General features: G+C 42.7%; 1 protein-coding gene across 1 annotated transcript in view; it reads left to right on the plus strand.

Annotated features, from left to right (window-relative positions):
- The window catches only part of NTN4 (netrin 4), a 106,883-nt gene that overhangs the window by 59,305 nt on the left and 27,345 nt on the right, over positions 1 to 20,233 (plus strand). The window contains exons 4-5 of the mRNA XM_019515058.1: positions 10,201 to 10,327; positions 11,579 to 11,767. Coding sequence (XP_019370603.1) covers positions 10,201 to 10,327; positions 11,579 to 11,767 — 316 coding nt within the window. The remainder of the gene's footprint in view (positions 1 to 10,200; positions 10,328 to 11,578; positions 11,768 to 20,233) is intronic.

The following is a 20,233-nucleotide window of genomic DNA, read 5'->3' on the forward strand; positions in this document are numbered from 1 at the left end:
GGCCCGCACTGTTCAACATCTTCATCAGTGACTTGGACGAGGGGGTAAAAAGCACCCTGTTCAAATTTGCTGATGACACTAAGATGTGGGGGGATATGGGCACTCTAGAGGGGAGCAATAGGCTACAATCGGACCTAGACAGGTTACCAGGGTGGGCAGATGAGAACAGGATGGGACTCAGCACTGACAAGTGCAAAGTGATGCACCTGGGGAGGAACAATCGGCACCATACCTACAGGCTAGGGAACTCCCTTCTCGTCAGTACAGTGGCAGAAAAGGATCTTGGAGTCATCATTGATTCCAAGATGAACATGGGTCGGCAGTGTGGGGAAGCAGTCAGGAAGGCCAATCGTACCTTGTCATGCATCCACAGATGCATCTCAAGCAGGTCCAAGGAGGTGATCCTCCCCCTCTATGTGGCACTGGTCAGGCCGCAGCTGGAGTACTGCGTCCAGTTCTGGGTGCCGCACTTCAAGAGGGATGTGGACAACATAGAGAGGGTCCAGAGGAGGGCCACTGGTATGATCAGGGGGCAGCAGGGCAGGCTTTATGAGGAGAGGCTACGGGACCTGAACCTGTTCAGCCTCCAGAAGAGAAGACTGAGGGGGCATCTAGTGGCCTGTTACAAACTAGTCAGGGGGGATCAGCAGGCACTGGGGAAGTCTCTGTTCCCCCGAGCACTGCCAGGAGTGACCAGGAATAACGGTCACAAGCTGGAAGAGGGTAGATTTAAGCTAGATATCAGGACGCACTACTTCACGGTCAGGGAGGCTAGGATCTGGAACCAACTTCCAAGAGAAGTGGTGCTGGCCCCTACCCTGGGGGTCTTTAAGAGGAGGTTAGATGAACACCTTGCTGGAGTCGTTTGACCCCAGTAATCTTTCCTGCCATGGCAGGGGGTCAGACTAGATGATCTACTCAGGTCCCTTCCAACCCTAGAAACTATGAAACTATGATATTGGCACTAGGGGATCTTAGACTAAGCCTGTAACTATTCCTGTTCCTCTACCACTCTTTCCTCTACTTCACTGTCCTCCTCTTGTCCTTTTTTCTTTTTTCAGTTTTTAAGCATTAAAATATACCTTCATGATAAAATATCTGTCTGCCTTTTGAGCTGTCAACCCAAACTTGGCTGATACTTACCTCCTCGTCCTCCACCGCATAAGAATCTTGAAGGCCAAATCTGGAACAATGTAAAGGTTTTCTTCACTGAGCTGAATTTTGGAGAGGAATTAAGAGAGTACAGTTTTTTGTTACTGATTCTACTGCTATAGGGAGAGGGCAGATAGAGGGACATGAGGCAAGATTTTTAGAGCTGAGAGAGCTTGACTCCCATTGATTTCAGGGAAAAAAGTCAGGTTATAGAGTTGTCGGTGGCAGCAGTGATCCCTCACAGTTGAGAATGATCACTCCCACGGATCAAGTAAAGGGCTGTAAATGAGTCCATTGATGGCCACAACAGTAGACTCTCTGGCAAATGCCACAGGTAGTGGTTAAAGGGAGCGTTGGACCATGGAGTTCTGTCTTGTTTCTTTTCCTTCCATTTGTCATGTTTCTGCCTCCAGGGCAAAACGGTTTTCCTCAAAGTAGAATGTAGCTTCTCTCACAAGGCATTGCCATGTAGCCCTGTTCCAGGCTAGTTTTCCCAATTTGTGGCGTTAATGCCACATTTCTTAATGTTTGCCTTGAAGGTGTCCTTGAAATGTTTCCTCTGGCCCCCACGTGTCCTTTGTCCTTGGCAGAGCTGGGAGTATAGCAGTTGTTTTGGTAAATATATATCAGGCATGTACACAGTGCACTGTCCACCACAGCTGATGTTGAATAATCAATGCTTTCATACTGGTGGTGTTAGTGTTGGTGAGGAAACTAGCATTTGTGCGACAGTCCTTCCACTTTATGCCAAGGATCTTCCAGAGGCAGCACTAGTAACAGCATTCCAGGCTTTTCAGGTGGTTCCTGGAGGTCACCCACGCTTCACAGCCATAGAGAAGAGTTGGGATTACCACAGACTTATATAGCAGGAGCTTTGTACAAGTCCTGACGTCGTGATCATTGAACACATGATGATTCAGTTTTCCAAAGGCAGAGCTGGCCACATCAAATCCTAAACTGGATAGCCTCATTGATGTTGGCCTTCTTTGAGAGATGGCTGCTGAGGTATGCAAAGTATTCAACATTCTCCAGCTTCTGTCAGTAATGAGGAACTTTATCAAGGGAGCTGATGGGCCCAGAGCAGGCTGGAGAAGCACCTTTGTTTTTCTGATGTTAAGGGTCAATCCCAGGCACTGGTAAGCTTGAGAGAAGCAGTTAACAGCCATTTGTTGGTCCTCCTCCATACATGCAATGACAGCACAATCATGGGCATACTGAAGTTTCACAATTGAGGCTAAACTTACTTTGGTTTTGGCACAGAGGTGGGAGAGATTGAAAAGGTTCCTGTCCATCCTGTACTTGATGCCAATGCCATGTGGCAGATGGTCACAGAAGGGCATCTTGATGACTGCAAGAAAGATGGAAGACAAAAATGGTGCAATCATGTAGCCTTGCTTGACACCATTTCAAATGGCAAAGAGCTCCATAGCGGAGGATGGAGGCAGTCATCTGGTCATGAAGAAGTCTTAGGATGGTGATAAATTACCCTGGGCAGCCAAACTTTGATAGGATCTTCCATAGAGCCTTACAATTAACAGTCAAAGGCTTTGGTTAAGTCAATAAAGGCCATATACAGTTCCTGGTGGTGTTCTCTGCACTTTTCCTGGATCTGCCAGGATGCAGAAATCATGCCTATGGTGTTTCTCAATGGTCTGAAGCCACACTGAGCTTAGGAAGGATTTCCTCAACAAGAGGGAGCAGTTGGTTCAGCAGAATTTGAGTGAGGATCTTCCCAGCAATGGAAAGGAGGGCAATAACTCCATAGTTTCCAGTCAGATTTATCTCCCTTTTTAAAAATGTACCAGACAATTTAAAGAGGTAGTCTGTTAAAGACTGCTTGCTTTTCCATGCATTGCCTATTTAATCTATTTAGACAGTTTTCTGCTATTATGTGTTTGCATTAGGCACTATATAATGGGATCTTTATCTTGACTGGGGTCTTTCAGACATACAAGAATTACGCACCTAATTATCTTTAAAAATCTTCCCTCTGAAGACTAGAATCCTCTGCTTATGAACAAAATAAACACAGTACAGTGCAGTTTTCTCCACACTGTTGTCCTCACCTGCAAGACACTCTCTATTATAGTAATAGTCTTTGTGCCCATCAGCCCTTGGCCTTATACCTGAAATTACCAATGAGATAATAAGTGCACTTGTGGGAGTGTTTTTGTGAAGTGGAAAATTAAAGGCATGCAAAATTAGATAGAGTTAACCAAACTTGTATTGCACAGGCCATCAAACAGCAGTCAAATAATAACAGTTTCCACTGTCCAGTGAACCAAGTGGGTTTTGAAGAGTAGCATTCCTGGTTCGAATAAGATATAAACAGGGAGTGGAGCCTGCAAAACTAATCTGGATTTTGGAGGGAAAATTTTAGGAAGATGCTTATTGAGTTAATTATGATAAGTCTTGAAAATGGAGACTGCGTAACAATGTGTTTGTGGTAAGGAAATGTTTGAAGGAAGGGAAAAAATGACCCACTGAGAAGAAATAAATTATTTAGGGTACAGGGCAAAGTCAGGACTGAAGCACCCAATACGAGTCTTAGAAAGGAAGATATTTTTATGTTGGTATTAGGAAAGGCTTTTCAGCTACAGAGCTAAGGGTAGGTTTTCTAGTGCACTTTGCCACATTGGAGGAGCTGATAGTATTGGTCCATTGAGTTGCACAGGTGGCTCAGGCCAGTATACATCCCAACCTTTTCTGTCATCTGAGATAACAAATACACTCACCAGGACCTGGTGTTTCCTGGTTAGTTCTGAGAAACAGGCACAGCAGCAGCCTGGCTGGAATAGCAGTTCCATTCCTTGGTCTTTCTATTCTTTTCCCCATTCCCTTTTTGTTTCCTTTCTCCCACTGTTCATCCCCATTCTGTCTCTCTGGAAGAGACAGAAGAATTCCTCTGTGATCCTCGTTCTTGTCACTGTTTTGGAAGGTCACCACAGTCCTGAAAAAGGGTTCCCCCTCTGTCAGTACAGAGCTGAGGACCAGTGCTTTGTCTTTGATCCTGTCCACAGCTTTGTTCTCCCTCTCTGAGCATGTGTCATTTCTATTCCTGGCTGTGAGCAGCTGATCAGCACTAGGAACTCTGACTCCCACCTGCCTACGTGAATGTGCATGCTATCGTTGTCCAGGACCACACAGACTTAAAATCAGGGATAGTTAAAAGGCAGAAGATCTCTAATAAAAAATGCTTCTCCCCATCTTGGACAGTGAACAAATCAGGCAGCAGAAGGAGTTCCATTATATATTTTTAAAAACTTCCATATATAATTAATCAGATGCATAAGCAGGACTTTTCCTCTCTCCATAATTGCAGTCATGGATTAGTGAGAAATAATCCTACCACAAAGGATGGCACCACCACTCTCCCTACCCCAGTAATTTTTCTTTTTTTGAATTCTTCATTGTAAAGCTTACCAGATAAGACAACCATGTCGAAAACAGTAATGCAGGAAATTTTACTCCCCCACATTGCCTCCACTGTATCTAAGTAGTGGCTGCCACTCAGAATCTGGCATTGATAGGGTACTGATCACTGGAACATCTGAAAGCTCATAAAAAAAGTGGTGTCATCCTTACTGTATAAATTGTTCTCACACATGCTGGTAGCCCTGATCATTTACTGCTTATGCTAAACATTGAATGCTCCCTTAAAACGTAGTGTAAGCATAATTAGAGCAAGGAATGTGTCTACTGGAGTCATTCAGAAAAACTTCTAAACCAAGGTCTATTTATCACTCTAACCACACCAGTCTCTCTTTACCATCCCTATCTTTATTTTATGATTGCCCATAGTTTCTCGATAAGAGTTCAAGTATAGATTAAGATGTTCAGTGCAAAGTTATTCAGTAGTTTACATTCTCACTATATAAGCCATATTAATGGATAAGTATTTGGTTAATGGGACACTAGAGCCTCACTCTTTATCTCTGACCCTTCTTTCTTTGTATTAACTCAATACACTGTAATATTATAAAATACTAATATATGCAATTTTATGGGTGCTATGCTTTAAGTCCACTTGTCCTTTTCATTGCGGCAGTCCAGGATCTCTCTGAAATTCATGAGCATGTGAATCTTTGCAATATTTGTCACTGCTGTTTAGTTCCATTGTTATGATTTACTTTTCATTCATTGGTGGCTGATTGATTTACCACATATCTCTTTTGTATGGCTAATGGCAAGGAAAGAACTGATCTAGAAGGACTGGGCTATGGGTTTAAGCCAGGGGTGGGCGATTACTTTGGGTGGAGGGCCACTTACTGAGTTTTGCCAAGCTATTGAGGGCCACATGACGGGCAGCCAAAGGCAGATAAATATTAATTTTCTAAATTTTTTAGGGGCCCTGCAAGCCAGATAGAATGGCCTGGTGGGCCACATTTTGCCCACCCCTGGTTTAAGCACATCTCTGAGCAAGGTATGTACCCCTGCAGCAGTCCAACAAGAGAATGCTGCACATCTCTAACACAACTCTTTCCCTGTCTCCTTCTTGCTCTGGAAGAGAAGCAAGGACTGACAGTGAATTATTATGCCTCACGTACCAGCTCAAATGTTCTGGCCTACAGGTAAAGTATGTGGAGCTAAGCTGCACTCATTCCCCACCCATACTCTACCTTCCTGATTGAGAGAAGTGAGCACACAAATTCTTTTGGGTAGAGAGGGTCTTAGAGAGTGTCTTACACCTGCCTGTCTTGCATAGGTGTGAGGTCCAAGCTACAACTTATCTCTAAATAAGTGATTCTCCTACAGTATGTGTTTGTAAAGCTCTATGCACTAGCTTGACAATGGACAGTCAGACAAGTTGTGGTGGTATGGCTGCAAAAGTCCTGCACGCTCATGCTAAAAGCCCAATCTTGATCCAGGAGACGCAGGTCCTTTAGCTATGGAATACACAGTTATCTCTCCCCAGCTCCCTTTTGCTTTTCCCCCACCAAATGCATACATTCATGGATTGGGTGGCTCCATCCCCCTTGAATTGTATAAATCAGTGGGGTATGCCCTCCTGAAGGGGTGCAAAAGGTTTCTGAGTGAGAGGAGGGTCTGTGTGCATCATGGCCATTGATTTGCCACCAGTTCTCCCTGCAACCAACTGCTGCTGATTAGCCTCAGCTGATCGGAGACTTGGTGGTGGTAGCTAAAGCAGGGGGATGCATAGTAGGGTGACCATCATAGAGGACAGTCTTGTTGTCCTCTGTCCTCTATTGATATGAAACCTTTGATGTCCTCTATTTTTCTCTTGAAGAAAGAGAAACCAGAATGTCCTCTATGATGGCCACTCTGTAAGTGTGGTCAACCCTGCTGTGGTGGGAAATGTTGATACAAGTCATGTTGGGAACACCATAGGACATCCTCAAGTATTTGTTTCACACAAATATGGTCCAGAGCTATGACAAGCTATTTACAACTAAGTGATGAACAAAAAAATCACATATACACCTATCAACAGAAATGTCATCAATTTGTTAAACTCCCTGTCAAGCAATAGATATGACTACTTGATGAAGGTGGGCTTAGTAAATAACACAGGCAGGCACTTTTGAGATGAACACTATGTACATAAAGCTCGCTTGCATGTTTGTGTGTGGGGGCAGGCATTCCAAGTACGAGTTGTGTACAGTGTGTTCAAAGCTCTTTTCTGTTTAGTTTATTTCAGGATTATGCCATAGTCCTATGTTTACTTGTACATTTTTCCTCCCAGAATCTGTTTTTACTGCAGGTCCCAGTGACAAACAGTATAGGTAGAAGGAGCACACTTATACAAGCACAAATGAAACAGAGTTTAAGGTACATCTTACAATAGTAATTAAGAGCATATCTAGATCTTAGGCCAGATTCTCAAGGACACTTTGGCTGGTGTGTGTTGCTACTGCAATACCAGCTGTAAAACCAGGTGCAGCTAGCCAGTGAAGCTGGCTTTTGAGTAAAGCAGTACAAAGCTGCCCAAAGTGGGCTGATGACTGTAGTTTTTCAATTTAATTCGTATAAACTGAGCTAGCTTGTTAACTAAATTAGCTTCCATTCTGCACAGTTTTCAGCATAGCTGGTGGAGAGAAGCCAGGTAATAAGCTATTGTTCAACTCTCACTTTTAACAAGCAGAAACCACTGAAATGATTATGTGAGCTGGGGTAGCAGTTGGATCCTGTCTTATGAAGGAATCTCATTTGAAGTGCTTTGAACATTGTTTTACATTGATTTTCATATTGGCGCTCTCAGTACATTTTTATTTAAAAACAAAACAAAGCAAACTTCTGCATGATTGACTCAGTTGATACCCCAGGAAGCCTTTACCAATTTTCATCAGGGAGAAACTCAGAAGCACTCCAAAAGCTCCATATTGCTTATAACAGCACGATCATCAGCACTGTTTTATGTTACTCAGGGATGATTGATGAAGTTGCCTCACATAAATCAGAGGTCAGCCAGGAACACCTGCAGCCTCTTACAGTTCACCTGGCCTGTACTGCAGCATCTGAGATGACAGCAATATTTATTGAAAGAAACCCTACAAAAAAGATTCCACAGAACAGGCTGCTCTTGAACTAACCTAGACTTGCAACTGTCATATCTTCTGTACAGAAAAAGTATCACCATTGAATGCCACTGTCAATTTAGTAAAATTAAAACTAAGGTGCAGTCTGCAGAAAGAGGCTTGATATAGTCAACTGAGCGCTGCCTGAGATCAGTCATTCTTAAGCTGCAGTCTTGATTCTGGCTACTGATTTCCCTTAGTGGTCTTGGGCAAATCATTTAGGCCTAGAAGGTGTTATCCTCACATAGAACTTTTTCTCACTCCCTAAGTATTCCTACTGAGTTACTTCTTACTGTAAGTTTATCATAACCTGACCCTAAGGGCCTTCAGTGGGCTTTGGCATCACTAGTCAATTTGCCTCACTATCTTCATTAAATAGATGGGAGAAAATACTTATCCATCTCACAAAAGTGTTGAAGTAATAATGTATTTTATGTTTATTGCAATTTCAACATTTAAAACCTAGATGAACCCAGCTCACCCTAGAAAAATACTTAAATATGGAACCCAACAAAGATTGGGGACCAGTGAACAGCCTGTCTTTGGTCAGGACAATTACATTTAAAAATGTCCTCTTCTCAGTTTCCAGTGAAACACTAACTCAACAAAAATATCCAACCATACAACTACTCAACCCTCTTACTACAATGGATTTAAGAAAGTGGTCAAATATTTGCTATATTTCTTTTACTGCAATAAGATTTAACTATTAACAGTTCCCTGTTTCAGTTGATAGTTCTGTTGTATTGTCGCATGCATCTCCTCCACGAAGTGTTGACAAACAATACTTCTCTAGACTGGTGAATGGACACTTAAGATAACACAGTGCTAGAAACATCCCAGGCATGGACGGGTTTGCACAGATCTAAGGTCTGGAAGTCTGGTCATGGCTGAGGCTTGAAGCTGCTGAAAGTGCTGATTTTGTCTCGAACAGTGAAACTCAGAACTGGCTTGTATACTTCAGCAGTGCTCCCCTGCTAGGCTCCTATGGAGAGCTCAGGATGAGCTAAACATTGAGAACCCAGAAGGAAGATGGTAGTGATGAGACTGCTGTCTCTTGTGTGGCATCTGGTTCGAAGGTAGAAAGGGTCGTCAGTGGTGCTGGGGTATGCATGTGCAATTTAGTAGCTCTCAGTCATATTGAAGATCCATGTGGTCAGATTCTGCACTGGTGTTAGCATCAATTTCCATAGGGATACATCAGCAAATAATTTAGCCCTTAACGTTTAGAATGTCCCTTGCTAATGAAAATTCAAGTGATTTAAATTAGCATCTCCACTTAGGCATTGCAAAACTTAAAATTAGATGCCTTACCCCTAAGATGATCCAATTTGACAGGATTGGGTGCTTAGGCTCCACATAGAGACAATGGAGAGAACTGAGTGCCTCCAAAGATCGAATCAGAGTGCCTAGATACTGAACAGGGAGAGGCCTACAGGTAGTCAATACAAGCATTAGGCACAGGGCATGTGTCTGAGCTCGTGCCCATTCTTGAGTTTAGACACCAGATTCAGGGCTGCACATAAGTTGTCCCTGTCATCTCGGGAACCAGACCACCATGAGAGCAGAAGGGCAGTTAATACAGAGCTGGCTTTGTTGCCTTTACAGTCATTACCTAAGTTTTCTGGTTGTTATCCACCACTGGAGTGATACAGAGCAATCAGAAGGGCTGAAGATCTGGACCTAACTATGTATTTATGCTTATGACTGGTATTTATGATAACCAAGGGCTACAGAGAGAATATGCTACCAAAATGATTGTACATATCAATTATCCATCCTTCTGTATGTCTGTCAGTCTTGAGAGTTTTATACTCCTGCCCATCACTATGTTATCTGCTCACCTGCCACATAAATCACTTGCAATAGTTCCTAGTGAACTTCATACCTTCTCTCCCTCTTTTCACTTTTTTGGGAGTAAAAACTATGCTTAGGGTATGTTCCATACTTGAGTCAGTAAATAGGTTTGTCTTAGGACTATTATTTCTTTTTTAAAAGAGTTATTTTTATTTTTTCCCTCATTTTGGAGGTGGGTGGGTCTATAGATGGAGTATCACTGTTAGTGTGATTCTTGCTGGGGTGGAATTTTTCTTTCTCTTTTTGAAGAGGAAGATTCTGTGGTGTTTCCTAAAGATGGCTGGATTTTGGCTTCACCTAGTCTCCACTGGAAATCTGGTTCACAGCCAAAAACCTATGAAAATCACAACAGCATGTGATGTGATTATGCAGTATGTGTTTACGTGTGCACGCACACACAGCTGAAAGCATACCTACAAACTATTTACCTATTGACTACATCCAAGCTAATGGATCTAGTAGCAGATGCTACACAACCCCTTTTCTTTTTATCAGTTGTTTAACAGTGATTTGCTGTTTGCAGTAGTCCTCAGGTATCCTTCTCAGCATTGGGTTCCATTGTAGGTGGAGCTGTATAAGCACAAATAAAAACTCTTACCCCAAATGGATTGAAGTCTTTGTTGTGAATTATCGTGGTTCTCCTTCCTTCTACTAGGTCCATGGAAAGTGCATGTGTAAGCACAATACAGCAGGCCTCCACTGTCAGCACTGCGCTCCACTCTACAATGACCAGCCCTGGCAGGCTGCAAATGGCAAAACCGGAGCCCCGAGAGAGTGCCGATGTAAGTAATTAAAAGTGCCTCGGGGCCGTCAGCATAAATAAAATGCCTTACTGCATACCTTCCCTGTATGCTTCAGAAAGACAGTAAACAGCAGGATGACAGACAGTAGCAAATCAAGATCACCACACACTGCATGGTTAAACCATGGAAGCAGCTCTGTCCCCCAAGGTGTCTTAGGGGATTACCACAATGCAGCCAAAGGTGTGCCTATAGCTTACATGGACACAGTTGAAAGATTCCACTTGTCTAGCTGGGGTATGTATAGCAGTGTTGCTGCAGCAGCATGGAGCTCAGGGTGGGCTGCAAACCCAGCCCTCATGTTTTGTCCGTGCTTCTAGGATGGGCTGCAGATAGGTTGACCTCTGTCCTACTGCAGTTGCACCTTAACTGTAGTGCGGACACTGTAGGACTCAAAGTCTATTTCTCTAATGGTTAATATTATATATGTAGGGTATTTTCCAGAAGGGCCATAGGGCTCTCTAGAATGCCTGTACTTCCCCCTGTCTGAAACAGCTCAGATTTGCCACTGTTCATGGTGTAGGACCCACTTTGCCTGGCCCTGGAGAAAACTTAGGACAGACTTAAATGTGCTGGAGTGGTGGGTAGAGGGGTGAACTGAAAGAAATTTGTGTTTTATTTAGTAATATTGAACAATTGCCAGAAAACTCAGAACAGGTGTATGTGCAAGCTTCATGCTTTAAACTACAGGATTTTTTTAATCTTCTGCCAAGTTACCATCCTCACCCTCAGTTTCTCAGTTGCTCTTGTATTTATCATATTCTCCCCCAAATGAGTTTTTGCATTTTATTTTTTATTGGCAATGATCTTCAGTGTATGCCAGAGCCCATTTATTTTGATTATATAACTTTCTGTAAGATTCAAAATCACATCTTCTGACCCTGAGTAGAGTCAAATTAAGTTAAAATAAATGTTCGTTCTGTTAGGTTAAAGGACCTCACCAAAGAGAGAAAATACAAAAGCAAACTGTTGCATGTTTATTAATACCTAATGCATTGACTCAAGATCAGGACTCATAAATGGCCTCCTAACAGAGCATCCATTTTATCTGGATGATTCTCAAATAATTAGTTATATCAGCACTAGCATTTCACTAACAGTGCATTGATACATACATTTGATTTTCTTTGCTGTTCCAGCTACTTGTTTTCCAGCATTTGCATTGAATTTTTCTACATGTCGCCACCTTTCCTTTTTGTAATGAACCTTTTTTTTCCTTTGGCTTGATCCTAGCATGTAAATGTAATGGACATGCTGACACATGTCACTTTGATGTGGGTGTGTGGCTAGCATCAGGGAATCACAGCGGTGGAGTCTGTGATAACTGTCAGCACAACACAGAAGGACAGCACTGCCAACGTTGCAAGCCAGGCTTTTACCGAGATCTCAGAAGGCCTTTCTCGGCTCCAGATGCCTGCAAAAGTAAGTCTCTGTTAATTCACTAATAAAAAGTGACCACTGTAAGTGAGTGAAGGACAAGAAGAAAAGATCCTCCTGTCTTTCATTTTGTTGTTTTGTCAGTGGTCTATAAGTTCTAGACAGTTAAGTTGCTTCATCATCTTTCCATTTGTTCTGTAGGCTGTTTGCTAAGAACAAGAGGGTTTGTTATGCTAGGGACCAGCAGGTGCTTTGGATCGCCCTGCATTGTGGATACCTATAATTTTTTATATGTTGAAGGGGCTGACAGCAGCTGCTTTACTTAATTGAGGATTAATCAACATTGTATTGCTATTTCTGAAGAACAGAGCTGCTCATCTGCACATCTTCTACATTAGCATTGGCAGAGACTCCATAAGGGGTGTGGTTTGGCTAAATACAGATGGAATTAACCAAAAAAAACCCCTCAAATCCATACTGATTCTTTGACATTATTGGAAACAGGTGGATCTGAAGGGAAAAAAATTGAGCATGTGTACTATTCCAGAAAACTTGACAATAATGAGTCTTCTCAGCTGTGTAGTCCATAGGGAGTGACCCTGTTATATGTGAAATGAAACATCTCCCAAGTGAAATGAAAGATCTGAAAGCAAAAATCTCCTGGCAACATTTTTAAGATTTGCGTTTCATTGTAGAAGACTTCAGACACAAACAGGCCACAACTGGCAGCTAAATATAATGGTTAAGCAATATGCACAGCTACACAGCTGTAAACTACTACTCACTGCAGTAACACAATACATATAACAGAGCATAAGGCAGTGCAGTATCTTCACACACAGAAGAAAGATTCTCGCACCCATCCTGTTGGAGTTGTTCCAAAGAAAATTGTTCCCGTCTCTCACAAAGTGTTCTGAAAAATAAGAATACTTTTCTAGAGAAAGATAAATAGGCAGCACCCTTTGAAACTACACTCTGATTGAATATGACCTGTGGCCATCCCTGGCTTCATTATGAGACATATAGCAAGCAGACGTTAGGATCATAGGAAAGTATGGCTGGAAGGGACCATGCTTGGTCATCTGGTCCAGACCCCTGCTCAAGACAGCATCATCTTTAATTAAACCATCCCAGCCAAGTGTTTGTCTAACTTGTTCTTGAAAACTTCCAAGGATGGAGAGTCCACAATTTCTATAGGTAGCCTGTTCCCCTGCTTAGTCACTTTCATAGTCAGAAAGTTTTTGTCTGAATGTCCCCTGCTGCAACCTAAGGCCATTGCTCTTAGTCCTGTTCCCTACAGCCACAAAGAAAAGCAAATCTCCATTCTCTCTGTAATCACCCTTCAGGTATTTAAAGATTCTTATCAAATCCCTTCTCAGTCTTCTTTTCTTCAAACTAAATAACCCTAGTTCTTTCAGCTTTTCCTCATAAGTCTTACTTCTGAGGCCCCTAACCATTTTTGTTGCTTTGTGCTAGACTTTCAAACTGTCTGCATCCTTCTACATCTGTCTACCATCTGTATAAAAAAAATTATCCTCAACCTTGTCACGTCAATAGTTTTTTCCAGTGTGACTTTTTGGTATACCACTAATCTATCAGAGGAACCTTTCTCTTCCTTATGTTTCAGTTAATTATTAAGTTCAGTTATTATTCAGTTAATTCATTTGTACTGTATACTGTACATTTTACACACCTGATTCTTTTATCAGTAAATTAAAAAATGTGTGTGGCTTTAATCCTTCATGTAAATAGTTCTATTGTTGTAATGTGTATACATCATATTATTTATTCACTCTTATTTTCTTAATATTTTCTTAATGCCTCTTTAGCCACTACCACTGCTGCTTGTATACTTTAGTTCCTCATCCATGATATCAGATCCTTTTTTTCATTATACAGGACATGTACATGCTATAGTGATTACTTGTTCAATAGACAGAGGCATATGTGAATCAAAAAAATTAAACAATGAACTTTATTATGGAGCAGTCAGCAACCTCTGCAGACCCTTGGTCACAGACTAACTAACAGCTACTACCTAACTGAGGGACCATCTCCCAATTCCCAACTCTTCTAAATTAGGGAGTCTCTCTAACCTATAACTTTTATCACTACATCTTCCCACAATATAATAATAATTACAACAATAATTACAAAAATTAACCCCAAAGTCCATTAATGCCCATCTACTAGCACATCACCCTGAAGTGAGTCTTCACTATTTACTTTCCTATTTCCCCTTTTCTGCAGCTCTTTTAGTAAGTATCTGTGGGCACATCTAGACGAACATACATGTGCATTTCCCTGGGGACAAATAGCAGTGGCATATAGCTATGCTGCTTCTACTTGTCCCTGGGGAGCGCATAGCAAATTGCCCTGGGTTGAGGTAGAAGAGACTGAGGCCAGCACCTGGGCTGGCCCCAACACCCTTATTTGGGGTCCTGGGGGCCTCTTGGGGCTCCAATGGGAGCAATCTGGGCACAAGGAGCCTGGCCAGCAGCTTTTTCTGCCACAGGATTTTTTTTACACCAGGATCTCCCAGTGTCCAAAAAAAACTTACTGCACTGCCTACCATATAGAGAACCCCTTTGGGGGTCAGTTCTGCCACCTGGGCCTTCTTGGTTTGTGCTGCCCTATGCATTTGGATGGTCTTTTCTAGAGACAAGTTTCCCTCATGTGATAGCTTTTCTTGTGATGAAGTGTTGGCAAGGCCACAAATAATCCTATCTCTAATCAGAGATTCTGTCAAGTTCCTACAAGGACATTTCTTAGGTTTTTTTAGTTCAGTATACATGTACTTTTATCCCATTGTTTGTCTTCACAAAAAAATCTGTTTTTTTCAATAGTCTGATTGCTTTTTTGGCATGCACTACTCCTCAGAGGTGGATAGTATTATACTTAACTGCACATTTTGAAGGTAAAGGTGTTATAAACAGCTAGGGCTTCCTCCCCAACAGTATGGAAGAAGACAGATGATTTGGCTTTGTCTCTTCTACCCCTTTGGCTGCTTGGTACCACTTAGACCTTTTGTCTAAATGCCTTCCAGTTCCCTGCTATATTGCCTGACAGCAGAAGGGAAGACGGAGGTTACAAAACTTCCATGACTAACTGTCCTTTTGCGTTGACTATAACTCTGCAGAAGGATCACTTACTTTTATCTTTCCACATGGCTTCATTGTTCCTCTTGCTCTCAGTTTCCAGCTTCTGTTTCAGTTTGGATCTCTAATTCTTTCAGGTTCTTTCTCATTCACTATTCCTGACAACATGTGATCACTGGGTTCAATAAACACAGGCATACATGATTGAAAAGAACTAAACAACAAACTTTTAATTGTGGAGCAGTAAGCAACCTCTGCAGACCCTTGGTTTCTCTCTAACAGCTACTATGTAACTGAGGGACCATTTCCCAATTCTCAACTCTTCTAAATTATAGGGTATCTGTAAATTATAACTTGTATCACTACACTTGCATTTTCTTGTGCTCCCACTGTCATGCCAGGCCATGGGTAGCCAGTTCCAGGAATAACCTGAAAGTCAGGAGAAGCCAGAAAGTCAGAAGATAGGAGATCTGTCCAGGGAACTGAGTCAGAGATCCAGAGGGTCAGGCATAGTATGAGGTCAGGTTAGCCAGGTCAGGTATCCAGGAGTTCAAGCCAGAGCTAGGTTAGGAAGAATGCAAGGTCAGGAGGCTAGCCAGATCAGGTATCTAGAGAATCTGTCAGCCAGTAGCAGCACAATCCAAGGGTGCAGCAGCCTCTGTAAAGATTGCACCTTTTTTCACAGACACTTCCCTTCTGGGTCAGAAGTTTGTACGTGAAGGGTAAGCAGTTAGCTGGCCTTGGCTAGCCACTCTGGTGGCAGAAAATGGGAATGTGGAGTGGTCTGGCCACATGTCTGCCCCACTGTTCTGCTGGGGAGGTGGTAGACTGGGATGAGCTGCTATGCCAGACAAGGCCCTAGGTTCAAGGCCATGGACTGACCTCCACTAACAGAAAAACAAGTTAGAATCATGGACTCAGCTCCTCCCTCATCACATAAGAGCAAATTTGCATATAAAGAACCCACATAAATTAAGGGAAACCTGTATAAGAGTGCTTAGTATTCAGTGGGCATGTCTACACATGTGCTTTAATGTGCGGTAGTTTATTTTACTGACCTTAAAGCATCATGGCAAAAACTGTGTCAATACACTAATGCACAGTGAAATTAGGCTACTGAGCATTAAGCATCACTAAAAATCATGTGCTTTCACTACTGCGCATTAGGGCAGCTTAATGTGCATTTAGTTATTACCTCACATTAGAGGTACTAAATTTAATGCACAGTAGCAAAAGTGCATTAACGAACGTGCAGACATGCCTAGTAACCACAAAATGCCATGCAAATACAAACTAATGATTAAGTCTCTGCTTGAGAGGTGTCGAATGGGATTAGAAGTGAAGTCTTGCCCCTGTTGAACCCATGGGGAGTTTTGCTGTTGGATTTCATCTTCAGATCTGTGTCATGAATGGAGGACTTCATTTCTCAAGCTGCTGGTTAACCTTTGGTAGCACCAAATATTTACCCTTAAAATCTACAGTGTAAAAGCAAGAACTTCTGTTAGGAAGAAAGGAAAGACTGGCTTGGGAGGTAACTAATGCTAGGTATACAGAATCCCAGTAAAAACAAAGTTGCTTCCACATATAACAGCAAGTGAAGATAAACATTGTGGGGGAAGCCTAAGGTTTACCTTGACCTGCTAAACTATTTTTATACTACTGTTGTTTGTCTTCACTAGGATTTTACCTCATGTTGGTTGCCACATGTTAGCTGACCTAAGATAAGAAAAATACCTTTTTTCCTAGGCCCTTGAAGCCAAACGAGGTTTTGACATTGACTGCAGTGGGAACTGACTGTGGCCTTTGGGGTTACCATAAAGGAAGCACACTCCGCATTGGAGATGGAAGGAGTGGGTTGTATCAGCCTTTGCTTGGCTAGGGTTGGGTCTGAAATGAAATCTTATACAAAGAGCATATCACTTAGTCCTCCTGCTCCAATAATTTTAGTTCAGACCTTGTCCAAATTGGGAAGGACACAAAGTGAATCACAGTTCAGGAATTTTGGATCATCATTTACTGGGCTGGGCTCTAGCACACAGAACACAAGCAGGATTATTGGAAAGTTCCACTGGGAAGTGGAGATAAAGATTCGTATGGAAAACTATTAATGGGGGGAAGAATCAAAGAAAGTTTACAATCAATAAGTGCAACACAGAATTAGTTATATGCCACTAACACCAAATCCTAAGCAACTATTAATAACCTGGCTTAGCTTAGCAGTCTTGGTAGGAGGCACATACATGCAGATGATATGATCAATGCATATTTTACTGACACAAAGGTGGATATAAGCACTGGTGCATAGTCATGTCAGTTTTCTTCATTTACGTATAAATCATTGACCCATAACATTCTACTTCACTAATACATTTCTTTTAAGAAGTCCTTCATCCTAACAAAAGCTAGGGATTCCCATCCTAAAAGCACCAGTATAACTAAAGAATTCTCCATATTTAGGAAGTCTGTGATATTTAAAATCTAAAAATAACGTATGTTCAAAAAGAACCATTAGGTAGCACTGACTGCAGCAAGAAAGTATGGATAGCTCCCTTTTTGCATTTACAGTGTCTAAATAGCTGTTGTTATTTCAATATATAATAGATAGATGGAGTGCTTTTGCAGCCCTGTGGAGTAAATATTGTTAGATGTTAAACGGTTTTTAGGAAGATTTAGGTAATGTTAGAATGATGTGCATTGCAACGTATAACTCACAAATTTAATTACTGGTGAACAGGAAGGGACAGGAAAACTTTTAGTTCCCTCTACGTGCTGTCTTTCTTGACACCCTCATAGTTACAGGTCCCTCTCAATATTTTTCTTTCCCATCTCTTCCTCCCTATCTGCATAATCCCTAGCCAGAGTTGTGTATAGAAGCTGTCTCAGCCATTCTCACCAAGCAACAATGGACACCTTAAGTCAGTAGCACGGTTCACCTTTCAAGGGTCTTGTGTAAAGGTTCCCATTTTACAAGACAATCAGAATAAAAACTAAAACGGGTGTGTGGCCATATTCCAACAGGGGCCCTTGTTATTTTCACTGTTGTAATACCAACCTGACCTCTGTTCCTTTCAACACAGCCACTCCAATCTTACAAAGGGCAGCCCACATCTCTGGGGAAACCGTGGTGAAGGAATGGAGTCAGAGCCATTTTAGTGTCACAGGTGAAAGACATAAATCACATATGAAATGTTTTGGTACTTCAAGGGTTTTCTGGAGAATTGTCCTCATAAAGGGTTAATGATATTTTACCTAGGTCCAGTTAGGTAGTTCTTTTAAATAAAATTGTGTAAGATTGATTATAATCAGGGCATGAAAGGTTCCTAAGTACTGTCTCATGCTTGGCTTATGGTTATAAGGGACCTATCTAATAACCTTTTTTTGAACAGGAAAACTGTGGAATTCTGTGTTTTTATTACTTGTTCAATTCATCAGCATTGTTCAACAACAGAGTAGCAATGAAAATTTAAAAAAACTCACCAAGGTCAACATAGGTAAAGGAGCTGTTAAACCATAATCTTTAAGAATACTTTAAAGATACTTTCAGGTGAGCAGTATATAATATTTGTTCAGGAATAGGTGTGTACTAGATAAAACAGGGCATTCTACCATTTAAAATAATAATGTGGCTGAAGGTTATTCACAGACTCCTTCCTCCCCTTCCCCCCCCCCAGGTTCTTTCTTTTTTTTAATACCCCATGGAATTTTAAGTCTCAGCTACAGTGTAATTGGGGATAATAAGTTGGGTTTTTATAATTGCTCGGTTTATTCTTGCTTTTACACTGTAGATTTTAACGGTAAATATTTGGTGCTACCAAAGGTTAACCAGCAGCTTGAGAAATGAAGTCCTCCATTCATGACACAGATCTGAAGATGAAATCCAACAGCAAAACTCCCCATGGGTTCAACAGGGGCAAGACTTCACTTCTAATCCCATTCAACACCTCTCAAGCAGAGACTTAATCATTAGTTTGTATTTGCATGGCATTTTGTGGTTACTAGGCATGTCTGCACGTTCGTTAATGCACTTTTGCTACTGTGCATTAAATTTAGTACCTCTAATGTGAGGTAATAACTAAATGCACATTAAGCTGCCCTAATGCGCAGTAGTGAAAGCACATGATTTTTAGTGATGTTTAATGCGCAGTAGCCTAATTTCACTGTGCATTAGTGTATTGACACAGTTTTTGCCATGATGCTTTAAGGTCAGTAAAATAGACTACTGCATATTAAAGCACACGTGTAGACATGCCCACTGAATACTAAGCACTCTTTCACAGGTTTCCCTTGATTTATGTGGGTTCTTTATACGCAAATTCGCTCTTATGCGATGAGCATATTTAGACCCATAATTCATTATATGCAAGGTAGATTCACTCTTATGTGATCAGCATAGATGCCCCACACGCGCGTCCCCCCGCCCAAGCAGGTAAGTCTGTGTGGGGAGGGGAAAGGGCCGTGGCCCCACTCACCCCAGCCCTGGCTGCAGCAGCCCTGGGAGCAGCTGGCGTCAGCTATCTGCAGCTGCTGGGCTGCACCATACTCCACCTGTCCCCCACTCACCTGGGCTCCACTTATCTGCACTCACCTCTGCTTCTGGCCTGCATCGTGCCCTGGTGCAGGAAGCTGGTGTCGGCTGCTCCCAGGGCCACTCCAGCACGGGCTGGGGTGAGTGCGGACGAGCGGAGCCCTGAGCAGCACAGGGCACAGCACTCACCCCAGCCTGTGCTGGAGCAGCCCCAGGAGCAGCTGACACCAGCTGCCTGCACCCAGGAATGGTGCAGCCCAGCGGCTACAGGCAGCTGGCATCAGCCGCTCCCAGGGCTGTTGCAGCAGGAGCTGGGGTGAGTGGAGACAGGCAGAGCCCTTTGGGGTTCAGGGCACGGTGCAGCCCAGTGGCTGCAGGCAGCTGGTGCTGGCCACTCCCAGAGCCACTGCAGCCGGGGCTGGAGTGAGTGCCATGCTGCCTGGGGCTCCGCTTGTCCGCACTCACCTCAGTCCATGCTGGAGCAGCCCTGGGAGCGGCTGATGCCAGCTGCCAGTAGCTGCTGGGTTGCACTGTGCCCTGGCGCAGGCCGCTCCTGGGGCCGCTGCAGCTGGGGCTGGGATAAGTGCCATCCTGTTCCCTCTGCTTTGCTGCCTTGTGTAGCCCTGGGAGCAGCACCCCTCCCCCTGCCCTTTCCATAGTCCCAGCTTCACTCCCTCCCTTGCTCCCTCCCTCACCACCATGGGAACCTATCCCTATTTGTTACATTGTAAAATGGGTTCGCTTTATGTGAATTCGATTTAGGCACTGTTCTCTGGGAACGCATGTACCGCATAAATTGAGAGAAACCGGTATACAATATTACGCTGATGCAGCTTGGTCTCTTCGTAATATTACATTTGAATCTGTGGAAGAGACAGATTGGTCTCC

The sequence above is a fragment of the Gavialis gangeticus genome, unplaced genomic scaffold, assembly GCF_001723915.1.
Source record: "Gavialis gangeticus isolate Ggan-Ray unplaced genomic scaffold, GavGan_comp1, whole genome shotgun sequence".
NCBI lineage: Eukaryota > Metazoa > Chordata > Crocodylia > Gavialidae > Gavialis > Gavialis gangeticus.